Source organism: Mobula birostris, chromosome 7 (genome assembly GCF_030028105.1).
Source record: "Mobula birostris isolate sMobBir1 chromosome 7, sMobBir1.hap1, whole genome shotgun sequence".
NCBI lineage: Eukaryota > Metazoa > Chordata > Chondrichthyes > Myliobatiformes > Myliobatidae > Mobula > Mobula birostris.
The window spans coordinates 3,953,878-3,968,044 of NC_092376.1; the positions used below are offsets into that span (position 1 = coordinate 3,953,878).

Sequence of the window (14,167 nt, forward strand, 5' to 3'; positions counted from 1 at the left end):
AATCCTAATAACTATGAGGTGATTGAGTGAGCTAGGGCTTTTCTCTGTGGACTGGAGGAAGGATGACAGGAGATTTGATCGAGGTGTACAAGGTGATAAGAGGTGTAGATCGAGAGGACAGGCAGAGACATTTTCCCAGGATGGAAATGGCTAACAAGAGGAGGCATAAAGCATTTTGCATGTGTTGCTTTGAACTTCCAGCATCTGCAGACCTTCTCATGTTTAGAAACGTTGAGGTAAAATTCAGAGTCTTAGCCCAAAATGTTGACTGTCTATTAATTTCCATTGATACTACCTGACCTGCTGAGTTCCTCCAGCGCTTTGTATATGTAATTTTAAAGTAATTGGAGGGAAGAATGGGGTGGGAGGGGGATGTCAGAAGTAGGTTTTTTGTACACAGAGAATGATGGGTGCATAGACACACTGCCAGGGGGTGGTGGTAGAAGAAGAAGATACACTTCGTCGAAAAAAGCAATGAAACTGACTTTTAACAGCATAAACCAGCGGGTTGTTGTTATGTTTTCTGCTCGCTGTGAAAATGGGGGACTCCTCCTCTCCCTTGCCAGGGAGAGAGAGAATCTTTGGTTTGTTGATTGCTGGAGGAAATGTGAAGCTTTTTGGGTAACTTTGGTCTGTGTCTTTGCTACTGCTTAGCACACGCTTGGGCTCCGTGACGGCACCGATGCACGTTTTTTTTTGCTGGGGAGGGGGTTGTTGCTCGCTGCTGCTTACGTGCGGGGGGTGGTGCGGGAGCTTTGGGGTTCTCATGTTTAACTGTCATTCATTCTTTGGGGCACTTCTGTTTTTGTGGATGTTTGCGAAGAAAAAGCATTTCAGGATGTATATTGTATGCATTTTTCTGACATTAAATTTGACCTCTGAACCTTTGAATTAGGTACAATTAAGAATCTCTTAGATTGGCAAATGGATGATAGAAAGAAATGGAGGGCTATGTAGGAGGGAAGGGATAGATTGATCTTAGAGTAGGTTAAGAGGTTAGCACAACATCATGTGGTGAATGGCCTGTATAGTGCTCTAGTGTTCTGGGTTGTATGTATCCAAGAGTGGACATCTGCATGTTGGGTCAGCTATGTTTCCTTCTACAGTTAAAATACCATTGCCAAATGACAAAAGCAGTAACCAGAAAGTAGTCATCATCTAAGTGACTATAAATCATTGACTGTAGGAAAGGAAAGGGAATTGAGAAATTAAACCTACTGATTACAGGTTTTTCCATTTCCTCGTCTTCATCTTCTAGCTCCTTGTCGTTCTCCATCTCTTGGTCATTTTTCACTTCCTCCTTCTTCTCCTTCACCTCTTTCTTTTCCACAGTCTTCCCCTCCTCAATATTTTCCACTTTCTGTTGTCCCTCTCCGCTCTCCCCCACTCTCTCCTCCTCCTCTCTCTTCCCCTCCTCCACCAATCTCTCCTCCACCCTTTCTGCCTCTACTCTCTTCCCCTCTCTCACTCTCTCCTCCACCCTCTCCCCCTCCTCCACCCTCTCCCCCACCTTCTCCCCCTCCTCCACTCTCTCCCCGACCTTCTCCCCCTCCTCCACCCTCTCCCCCATCTTCTCCCCCTCCTCCACCCTCTCTCCCATCTTCTCCCCCTCCTCTACCCTCTCTCTCACCTTCTTTCCCTCCTCCACTCTCTCCCCCACCTTCTCCCCCTCCTCCACCCTCTCCCCCACCTTCTCCCCCTCCTCCACCCTCTCTCCCACCTTCTTCCCCTCCCCCACCCTCTCCCCCACCCCCACCATCTCTCCCTCCTCCACTTTCTCCCTCTCCTCTACTCTCTCTCCCACCCCCACACTCTCTCCCTCCTCCACTCTTTCTCCTCCCTCCACTCTCTCCCCCACCTTTCCTCTAAATCGTCTCTCAACTTCAACATCAGAATGGAACACAGAAGTTTCTGCCGACTTCACTGACAGACATACGCCAGGCTGTTTGATTTGGCTGATGACTGAATGGCAGAGCTGAGTGCTTTCCGACTTCTCAAAGAGCGCAGGGACCTCCATTTGCTGCAGGTAGGGGATCCCAGTAAAGTTGTTTTCATCAAGATTTAAGTATTTCAGCCTGTTTAACAGCAAGAGAGAAGTGGCATGGTACAATATTTTGGTTTGAAAAGAATTTATGGGCAAAGTGTTTATAATCTGACTGAAATGGATGTTAGACTCATAATCAGAATCAGGTTTAATATCACTGGCATATGTCGCAAAATTTATCGTTTTCCAGCAGCAGTACATTGTATATAAAAAAATTCAATAAGTAGTGCAAACAGAGCAAAAAAAAAGAAAAAAGAATGAGGTAGCGTACATGGGTCCATTGTCCATTCAGAAATCTGATGGGGGAGGGAAAGATGCTGTTCCTGATACGTTGGGTGTGTGCCTTCAGACTCCTGTAACTTCTCCTTGATGGTAGCAATGAGAAGAGATGTCATGTCCTGGGTGATGAAGGTCCTTAATGATGGATGCCACCTTTTCAGGCATCACCCTTTGAAGATGTCTTCCATGCTGGGAAGATTAGTTAGTGCCTTATGACTTGTTAACACCTTGCTGCCCCACATTGCACACATGTACACCCTGTCTGGACGTACGCCCTGTCTGCATGTATGCCCTGTCTGGACGTACGCCCTGTCTGCATGTATACCCTGTCTGGACGTACACCCTGTCTGGATGTCTGCCCTGTCTGGATGTACACCCTGTCTGAATGTACATCCTGTCTGAATGTACACCCTGTCTGGATGTATGCCCTGTCTGGACGTACACCCTGTCTGCATGTACGCCCTGTCTGGATGTCTGCCCTGTCTGGATGTACACCCTGTTTGAATGTACACCCTGTCTGGATGTACACCCTGTCTGGATGTCTGCCCTGTCTGGATGTACGCCCTTGTCTGGACGTACGCCCTGTCTGCATGTACACCCTGTCTGGACGTACGCCCTGTCTGAATGTACACCCTGCTGCCCCCTTCCACCCCACTCCCCAACTCACAGACACACTCCAATCCTGTACTGGTCACTTTTAATCTTTTATTGCTGCTGTTTCACATATTTATACGACTGCTTGTTCTATTATAATAGTGTCAGTAACATTATACTGTCTTACTTAAAAATACACCTCGCACTCTGTGTCAACCTGTCAATCTTCAGACCGTGCTACACCAGGACCTGTGCTCATATTATTTTGTGACTGTATGTGCTGTGTATGATTCTATGTGCTGTTTTGCACCTTTGCCCCAGAGGAAAGGCGTTTCATTTAGGGTTGTATGGTTGAACAACAATAAACTTGAACTTCATAGCCAGGTAGAACTTGAACTTGAAGATCAATTTGAGGAGTTGAAGAATAAGATATGGGGCAGTCCCAACTAGCGAAGGTAAGCCAAGTAACCGGGTAGATACAGTAAAAATGTTGAACAATGAAGGAAGGGGAGTAGAGAAGCCTTACATGGGCACTGGCCTCCCCAGCATTGAGAAGATGCCTCAGAAAGGTGGCATCCATCATTAAGGACCCCTATTACCCAGGTCATACGCTCTTCTCACTGATACCATCAAGGAGGAGGAACAGATTTAAGATACACTCAACATTTCAGCAAAAACTTCTTACCCTCTGCCATCAAGTTTCTGAATGGACAGTGAACACATGAATACTGCCTCACTATTTTTCCTCTCTTTTTGTACTAATTAACTTTATATTTTTTCTCACCCGTTATGGGTGGTGTGTTATGTGTATTTTTCCCTCAAACTCAGGTCCTCTACCAGAGGCCTCGGAGTTTGAGGGTTTGGCACAGTATCCTTGCTGTTCCTGGTAGTGCGCTCTTCTGCAACGAGATCCCAGATGTTGTTCCCGGGATTTGTTGGAGCCACTCTCCCAGTCCAGGTGTCACAGCTCCAAGTGCTCCTATCACCACTAGGATTACTCTGGCTTTACTCTGACAAGAGAACACAGCCTTAGGATAGTGGGGCGTCCATTTAAGACCATAAGATACAGGAGCAGAGGTAGGCCTGTCAAGTCTGCTTCCCCCATTCAATCATGGGCTGATCCAATTCTTCCAGTCATCCCCACTCCCCTGCCTTCTCCCCATACCCTTTGATGCCCTGGCTAGTCAAGAACCTATCTATCTCTGCCTTAAATGCACCCAATGACTTGGCCTCCACAACTGTTCATGGCAACAAATTCCACAGATTTACCACCCTCTGACTAAAGTAATTTCTCTGCATCTCTGTTCTAAAAGGACATCCTTCAATTCTGAAGTCGTGCCCCCTTGTCCTAGAATCCCTTACCATGGGAAATAACTTTGCCATATCTAATCTGTTCAGGCCTTTTAACATTTGGAATGTTTCTATGAGATCCCCCCTCATTCTCCTGAACTCCAGGGAATACAGCCCAAGAGCTGCCAGACATTCCTCACATGGTAACCCTTTCATTCCTGGAATCATTCTCGTGAATCTTCTCTGAACTCTCTCCAATGTCAGTATATCCTTTCTAAAATAAGGAGCTCAAAAGTGCACACAATACTCCAAGTGTGATCCTACGAATGCCTTATAGAGCCTCAACATCACATTTCTGCTCTTATATTCTCTACCTCGAGAGATGAATGCCAACATTGCATTTGCCTTCTTCACCACCGACTCAACCTGGAGGTTAACCTTTAGGGTATCCTGCACAAGTGTTGGCGCGTGGCTAAGTGGTTAAGGCGTTGGTCTAGTGATCTGAAGGTCGCTAGTTCGAGCCTCAGCTGAGGTAGCGTGTTGTATCCTTGAGCAAGGCACTTAACCACACATTGCTCTGTGACGACACCGGTGCCAAGCTGTATCAGCCCTAGTGCCCTTCCCTTGGACAACATCAGTGGCATGGAGAGGGGAGACTTGCAGCATGGGCAACTGCCAGTCTTCCATACAACCTTGCCCAGGCCTGCGCCCTGGAAACCTTCCAAGGCGCAAATCCATGGTCCCATGAGACTAACGGATGCCCATCCTGCACGAGGACTCCCAAGTCCCTTTGCATCTCTGCATTTTGAATTCTCTCTCCATCTAAATAATAGTCGGCCTGTTTATTTCTTCTACCAAAGTGCTTTCCAACACTTTCCAACATTATATTTAATTTGCCACTACTTTGCCCATTCCCCTAAACTATCTAAGTCTCTCTGCAGGCTCTCTATTTCCTCAACACTACCTGCTCCTCCACCTATCTTTGTATCATCAGCAAATTTATCCACAAATCCATTAATCCCATAGTCCAAACCATTGACATACATCATAAAAAGCAGTAGTCCCAACACCGACCCCTGTGGAACTCACTGGTAACCAGCAGCCATACAGAATAGGATCCCTTTATTCCCACTCCCTGCTTTCTGTCGATCAACCAATGCTCCACCCATGCTAGTAACTTCCCTGTAATCCATAGGTTTTTATCTTGCTAAGCAGCCTCCTGTGCAGCACCTTGTCAAAGGCCTTCTGAAAATCCAAGTACACCATATCCACTGTATCTCCTTTGTCTACCCTGCTTGTAATTTCCTCAAAAATTTGCAGAAGGTTTGTCAGGCAGGATTTTCCTTTCAGGAAACCATGCTGGCTTTGGCCTATCTTGTCATGTGCCTCTAGGTACTCCGTAATCTCATCCCTAACTATCAACTCCAACAACTTTCCAACCACTGATGTCAGGCTAACGGGTCTATAGTTTCCTTTCTGCTGCCTCCCACCCTTCTTAAATAGCGGAGTAACATTTGCAATTTTCCATTCAGCCAGTACAATGCCAGAATCTATCGATTCTTGAAAGATCATCGTTAGTGCCTCCACAATCTCTCCAACTACTTCCTTCAGAACTCAAGGGTGCATTCCATCAGGTCCAGGAGTTTTATCCACCCTCAGACCACTAAGCTTCCTGAGCACCTTCTCAGTTGTAATTTTCACTGCACATACTTCACTTCCCTGACACTCTTAAATGTCCAGTATACTGTAGATGTCTTCCACTGTGAAGACTGATGCAAAGTATGCATTCAATTCCACTGCCATCTCTGCGTCTCTCATTATAATATCTCCAGCGTCATTTTCTATTGGTCGTGTATCTACCCTCAACTCTCTTTTACCCTTTATATGCTTAAAAAAGCTTTTAGTATCTTCTTTGATATTAGTTGCCAGCTTTCTTTCATAATTCACCTTTTCCTTCCTAATGACCCTCTTAGTTTCCTTCTTGAAATTTTTTAAAGCTTCCCAATCCTCTATCTTCCCACTAGCTCTGGCTTCCTTGTATGCCCTCTCTTTTGCTTTTACTTTGGCTCTGACTTAACTTGTCAGCCACAGTAGTGTCCTTCCATTCAAAAATTTCTTCTTATTTGGAATATATCTGTCTTGCACTTCCCTCATTTTTTTGCAGAAACTCCAGCCATTTCTGCTCTGCTGTCCTTCCTGCTAATGTCCCTTTCCAGTCAACTTTGGCCAGTTCCCCCCTCATGCCACTGTAATTTCTTTATTCCACTGAAATACCAACACATTGGAATTTAGTTTCTCTTTCTCAAGTTTCAAAGTGAACTCAATCATATTATGATCACTGTTCCCTAGGGGTTCCTTAATCTTCAGCTCTTTTATCACCTCCGGATCATTGCACAACACCCAATCCAGCACAGCCGATCCCCTTGTTGACTCAACAACAAGCTGTTCTAAAAAGTCATCCCTTAAACATTCTACAAATTCTCTCCCTTGAGGTCCAGTACTGACCTGGTTTTCCCAATCCACTTTCATGTTAAAATCCCCAACGATCATCATGACATTGCCTGTCTGCCATGCCTTTTCTATCTCCTGCTGTAATTTGTAATCCACATCCCGGCTGCTGTTTGGAGGCCTGTATACAACTACCATTAGAGTCCTTTTACCTTTGCCTTTTCTTAACCCAACCCATAGAGTCTCTACACCCTCTGATCCTATATCATCCCTTTCTAATGATTTAATATTATTTCTTATACAAAGAGCCACACCACTCCCTCTGCCTACTAACCTATCTTTCTGATACACCGTATATCCTTCGATATTCCCCTCCTCATGGCAGCCATTCTTTAGCCAAGTTTCAGAGATAGCCACAACGTCATACTTGCCAATCTGTAGCTGAATTTCAAGATCGTCCAATTTATTTCTTATGCTGTGTGCATTCAAATATAACACTTTCAGTCCAGTATTTGTTGCTTTTTGTTTTAACTGCACCACACCTCCACTACCCTGTAAATCATCAATCGAAGGGTGTGATTATGCCTCATCTCCTGCCTGCCCTTTCTATCATCTCTGTTGCACGCTATATTTGATTTATTTCTGTTTCCCCTTCCTCAGCCCTATCACTCTGGTTCCCATCCCCCTGCCAAATTAGTTTAAGCACTCCCTAACAGTTCTATTAAACCTGCCTGCTGGGATATTGGACACCTTTGTGTTCTGGTGTAACTCGTCCTTTTTGTACAGGTCGTACCTCCCCCAGAAGAGGCCCCAATGATCCAGGAACCCGAAGCCCTGCCCCCTACACCAGTCTCTCAACCACACATTAATATGCCTGATCATGATATTCTTGCACTCATTAGCACGTGGCACAGTCAACAATCCTGAGATTACTACCCTGGAAGCTTTTCAGCTTCCTACCCAACTCCCTGAATTCTCTCTTCAGGACCTCCTCCCTTTTTCTACCTATGTCATTGGTACCAACATACACTAAGACTTCTGGCTGCTCACCCTCTCCCTATAGAATACTCTGAACCCAATCCGAGACATCTCATACCCTGGAACCTGGGAGGCAACTCCATGCGGGTATCCCTATCAGGCTGACAGAACCTCCTGTCTGTTCCCCTCACTGAAGAATCCACTGTGATTACCGCATTCCTCATCTTCTCTCTCTTCGGCACCTCAGAACCAGGCACAGTGTCAGAGACACGATTGCCGTGGTCGTCCTCTGTCAGGTCACCCCGCCCCTCTCAACAGAATCCAAAACAAGATAATGATTACTGAGGGGGATGGCCACAGGGGTGCTCTCTACTGTCTGAGCTCTTCCCTTCCCTGACTGTCACCTACTTATCTGACTCCTGCAGCCTCAGGATGACTAACTCCCTGTAGCTCCTCTCTGTCTCCTGCTCACTTTCCCTAATAACCTGTAGGTCATCAAGCCGCAGCTCCAGATCCCTAACACGGTCTCTCAGGAGCTGCATTTCTGAGAACTTGGCGCAGATGTGGCCATCCGGGAGACTGGAAGATTCCCAGGATTCCCACACCCAGAGCAAAGCACTAACCCTACAGACATGCTCTATATTGCTCCAGAAAAAAAATGCAAGGGGGGTAAAAAACATTTAAAACAGAGACGTGGAGACATTTCTTTAGCCAGAGGGTGATGAATTTGTGTAATTTGTTACCACAAGCATCTGTGGAGGCCAGGTCATTGGGTGTATTTAAGGCAGAGATTGATAGGTTCTTGATTGGCCACAGCATCAAAGGTTACAAGGGGAAGGCCAGGGAGTGGGACAGAGGGGAGTAAAGGCTCAGCTATAATTAAATGGCAGAGCAGACTCGATGGGCCAAATAGCCTAATTCTGCTCCTTTGGCTTATCTAACATTCCACATTCATTATATCTGCTCTTTCCAAGCCCTGGTATTTCTCCAGCTTCTCATATTCTTTTTTCCTGATGTTACTATGTATTTGGAAGTCCAGCTCTTAGCTCTGTAATTCCCTACTCCTTCTCGGGTGTTTCCCGTTTGGACATGGGAGTGTCCAATCCATACTCAACACAGATGTTCCTGTACACCAGTGGTCCCCAACCACCGGGCCGCAAAGCATGTGCTACCGGGCCGTGAGGAAACGATATGAGTCAGCTGCATCTTTCCTCATTCCCTGTGACGCACTGTTGAACTTGAACATAGGGTTGCCAACTGTCCCGTATTAGCCCGGACATCCCGTATATTGGGCTAAATTGGTTTGTCCCGTATTTCCCCCGCTAAGGTAGAGCGTTCCTATGAAACCTTTCATGCTGAAATGCCATAAAGCGAAGAAGCAATTACCAGTAATTTATATGGGAAAAAATTTTGAGCGTTCCCAGACCCAAACAATAACCTAACAAATCATACCAAATAACACATAAAACCAAAAATAAATAACACTAACATATAGTAAAAGTAGGAATGATATGTTAAATACACAGCCTATATAAGGTAGAAATAATGTATGTACAGTATAATCGGGAAGATGAAGACAAAACCAACTTGTGGGGGGAAAAATCGGCATGTACGCGCAGTGCACATCACATGCGCACGTCACGCATGCGCACACAGGTGCCCGCGCAAGGCTTCATGGTCATGGTAGTCTTTCCTGAGACAAAGTGTCCCGGGATTTGACTGCTACTTTTGTCCCTTATTTGGGAGTGAGAATGTTGGCAACCTTAACTGTAAAAGACATGTTGAGGTGAGTTTAACCCTACTTGAACAACACCACCCCCCTGGGTCAGCCGGTCCGCAAGAATATTGTCAATATTAAACCGGTCCGCGGTGCAAAAAAGGTTGGGGACCCCTGCTGTACACAATTCCTGCAACATGGTTGTGCTGTTCCGTGTATGTTGTCCCTGCCTGCATCTCGTACCCTGCTACAGCAGATTCCTTGCACAGTCTACATCTTGGGTCTTGTCTGGTGTGACAGACCCCTGCTTCTAATGCTCCTGTGCAGCCATGAGTAGTACCTCTGTGTTGTCCCTCAGCCAGGACATGGGTTTTTTTTTACATTTTTTTACATGTATTGCAGTGTACTGCTGCTGCAAAAACCCACAAGTTTCATGGCATATGTCAACGATATTAAACCTGATTCTGGTTCTGAGAGAGCCAACAGTATCTGTCATTTTCTGTGGCTACAACAGAAAAATCTTCACCATATCTTGCACGGTGCCCTGGCCTGCCTCAAAGTCAAGGACAAGCTGCTAGAGGAAGTTGTTGAGGCAGGTATAATAACAGCTTTTAAGAAGAAGTCAGTGGAATAACGTCTGACTTTACTCAAGAACCCAGGAAACTCACACATCCACATGAACAGTCTATTTGGACTGACCTGAAAGGCAGGGCTTTCGAGAGTGCAGCAGTCTGTCAGTATTGCTCTGGAGCTTCCGTCCAAGGTAGGAGTTACATAGAGGGTATAGCACAGAAGCAATTCACTCAGCCCAACTGATCCACGTGGGTACATATAATAAGAGTAGAACTAGACCATTCAGCCCATCGAGTCTGCTCCACCATTCCATCATGGCTGATTTATTATCCCTCTCAACCCCATTCCCCTGCCTCCCCCCCTGTAATCTTCGGCACTTCAACTAATCAAGAACCTATCAATCTCCACATTAAATATACCCAATGATGGATGGCCTCCACAGCCTTGGCAATAAATTCCACAGATTCACCATCCTTTGGCTAAAGAAATTTCTCCTCATCTCTGTTCTAAATGGACATCCCTCTATTTCGAGGCTGTGCCTCTGGTCCTAGGCTCTCACACTATTGGAAACACCCTTTTCACATCCACTCTATCCAGACCTTTCAATATTTAACAGGTTTCAGTAAGATTCTCCCCATTCTTCTAAACTCCAGCAAGTAAAGGCCCAGAGCTATCAAATGCCTCTCATACATTAATTCTTTCATTCCCAAGACCATTCTCATGAACCTCCTCTGGACCCTCTCCAATGGCAGCACATTTTTCTTCCAAATCTGCTCACAATACTCCGAGTATGGTCTGACCAATGCCTTATAAATGCCTTGCTCTCATATTCTAGCCCACTCGACATGGATGTACTTGAGCTTCATTTAAAGGCCAACTTTTACTCCCTTACATGCTGATCTTTTCTTTGAGTGCATCTGCGGAAAGATCAGAGGACTGATTTTCTTGTTAACTATATCAACAATCTGGACGATAATGTGATAAACTGGATCAGCAAATTTACAGATGACACCAAGATCAGGCATGTAGTGGACCGCGAAGAAGGCTATCAAAGTTAGCAGTGGGATCTCAAATAGGCTGAAAAAATGGTTGACGGAATTGAATGCAGACAGGTGTGAGGTGTTGCGCTTTGGAAGGATAAACCAGGGTTGGACATATATAGTGAATGGTAGGGCACTGAGGAGAGCAGTAGAACAGAGAGATCCGGGAATACAGATCCATAATTCCTTGTAAGTGGCATCACAGGTAGAGAGTTATAGAAAGAGCTTTTGGCACACTGGCCTCCATAGATTATAGTATTGAGTACAGGAGTCGGGATGTAATGTTAAAATTGTATAAGACGTTGGTGAGGCCAAATTTGGAGTATTGTATGTAGTTCTGGTCATTGAAATACAGGAAAGATATCAATAAGATTGAAAGAATATAGAGAAAATTTACAAGGATGTTTTGGGGGACCGCCTCATCGAGCACCTCCACTCTGTCCGCCAAAACAGACAGGATCTCCCAGTAGCCACCCACTTCAACTCTGCTTCCCACTCCCATTCAGATATGTCCATACATGGCCTCCTCTACTGCCATGATGAGGCTAAACTCAGGTTGCAGAAGCAACACCTCATATACCATCTAGGTGGTCTCCAGCCCCTTGGTATGAACATAGAATTCTCCAACTTCCGGTAATTCCCTTCCCCTCCCTTCCTCTATCCCTATGTCACTCTGCCCCCTCCTCCAGCTGCCTATCACTTCCCTCATGGTTCCGCCTCCTCCTACTACCCATTGTGTTTCCCCTATTCTATCTTCACCTCTCCTGCCTATCACCTCCCTGCCTCCCCTCCCCCACCCCTTTATCTTTCCCCTTACTGGTTTTTCACCTGGAACCTACCAGCCTTCTCCTTCCCACCCTCCCCCCACCTTCTTTATAGGGCCTCTGCCCCTTCCCCTACAGTCCTGATGAAGGGTTCCGGCCCGAAACGTTGACTGATCATTTCCACGGATGCTGCCCGACCTGCTGAGTTCCTCCAGCGTGTTGTGAGTGTTACAAGGATGTTGCTGGAACTTGAGGACCCAAGTTATAGAGGAAGGTTGAATAGGTTAGGACTTTATTCCATGGTGCATAGGAGAATGAGAGATTTGACAGAGGTATATAAAATTAAGAGAGGTATAGATAGGGTAAATGCAAGCAACCTTTTTCCATTGAGGTTGAGTAAGACTAGAACTAGAGGTCGTAGGTTAAGGTGAAATATTTAAGGGGAACATTAAGGGGAGCTTCTTCAGTCTGGAGATGATGAGAGTGTGGAACGAGCTGCCAGTGGAAGTGGTGGATGTGGGTTCCACTGCAACATTTGAGAAGTTTGGATAGATACATGGATGGGAAAGATCTGGAGGGCTATGCTCCAGGTGCAGGTCGATGGGACCAGGCAAAACAACAGTTCAGCATGGACCACAGACTAGATGGGTTTCTGTGCTGTAGTGCTCTAAGACTCTACAGGAAGAGAAGAGGTTCTCTGCCGAAGAATGGATAGATAAGTATACAACTAGGAGAGAACAGTCCTATCCAACTCGACAAACATGTGGAAGATAGAGAAACATAAAACCAATCTATAAAATATACCATGGTGTAAATGAATAAAATCTCCCTCATGCTACTGAGTGGTTCTTGCCTGTTGAAGCAGGTTATTCTGAACCAGGAAAGGAAGAGTTGGTCCAACAGTATTTTTTTTACCTGTGAAGACCGGCCAGGCTTGAGAACACACAGGGGTCAGAGAATCTATTCTCATCCAGCATCAGGACCTCAAGGACCGGAAACCTTGGTAAGGGCTCTTCCAACCTGAGTTAACGTACATATGGCAATAAGAAAATCTTAGTGAGATGAGTATGTTATCGAAATGTACGACACAGACCATTCAGCCCACCTAATGAATACTGATCTTATCACATTTGCCCTCATTAGACCCATTCCTCACCATACTCATTCCAAACACCTTCGAGTATTCTTTCTGCCTTCCACATCTCATTCGGCAATTTGTTCCTGATATTCACCACCTTCCACGTGAAAACTTTACCCGTCAGATCTCCAATATCCTGTATTGTTTAATCTACTTCCTTATTTATTTATTTGTTTGTTTGTTTGTTTGCACAGATTGTCTTCATTTACACATCGTTGCTTGTCAGTCTTTGTGCATAGTTTTTAATTAACTCTATTGTATTTCTTTGCTCTACTATGAATACCCGCAAGAAAAAGAATGCCAGGATTGTGTATGCTGACATATATGTACATTGATAATAAATTTACTTTGAACTTTGAATTTTGATATACATCTGGCTATTGATCAATTTTAAAAGATTGAAAAAAATACTAGAAACCAACAAACAATAACCAAAAAAAGAAAATAAATGGTGAGAATATGTTAATAATAGAACATAAAACAAAGTACAGTACAGACCCTTCAGTCCTCGATGTTGTGCCAACCTTTTAACCTACTCTGAGATCAATATAACCCTTCCCTACCACATTTTTCAATCATCCATGTGCCTATCTAAGACTCTTAAATGTACCGAATGCATCTGCCTCCACCATTACCCGAGGCTGCGTTTTCCATGCACCCCCCAGTCGGTGTAAATATCCTACATCTGACATCTCCATTAAATCTTCCTCCAACCACCTGAAAACTATGCCCTCTTGAAACAATCTCTAGCTGTCCATTTGATTTATGCCTCTTATCATCTTGTACACTGCTATCGAGTTGCCTCAACTACCTTCACTGCAAAGAGAAAAGCCCTAGCTTGCTCCACCTGTCTTCATAGGCCATGCTCTCTAATCCAGGCAGCATCATGATAAATCTCCTTTGCACCCTCTCTACAGCTTCCACATCCTTAACAATATATAAAAAGAGAGTGTAAGAACTTCTACAAGTACTGTATATAAGACTGAGGAATTAATAATGCACAATAATGAAGTGACAGAGTCTCTGACAAATATTCAGTGTATGTGTTCATGGTGGAAAACAGAGAATACATCCTATTAAAACAAAGGAAAGTAAATTTAAATCATCATTATCACAACAGAAAAGATATTAAGCTAGCAAATACGCTAAAGTCTGAGCCCCTTTCTATGATTCTCCCTGGGACTTGATGCCAACACCCTAGTGTTTTAAGAGATGTGGGTTCAGAGATATAGACACATCAGTTATTTCAGGGGTGGGAGGGTGCGGGTTGCTACTGAAGATCGAAGCCCAAAGGTCAATTGA

General features: G+C 44.9%; 1 protein-coding gene across 1 annotated transcript in view; it reads right to left on the minus strand.

Annotated features, from left to right (window-relative positions):
• Window positions 1-14,167, minus strand: part of xrra1 (X-ray radiation resistance associated 1) — a 107,316-nt gene that overhangs the window by 50,048 nt on the left and 43,101 nt on the right. The window contains exons 10-12 of the mRNA XM_072264206.1: window positions 12,643-12,747; window positions 1,805-2,075; window positions 1,219-1,411 (exon numbers count right to left, since the gene is read on the minus strand). Of these exons, the coding sequence (XP_072120307.1) occupies window positions 1,219-1,411; window positions 1,805-2,075; window positions 12,643-12,747 (569 nt within the window). The remainder of the gene's footprint in view (window positions 1-1,218; window positions 1,412-1,804; window positions 2,076-12,642; window positions 12,748-14,167) is intronic.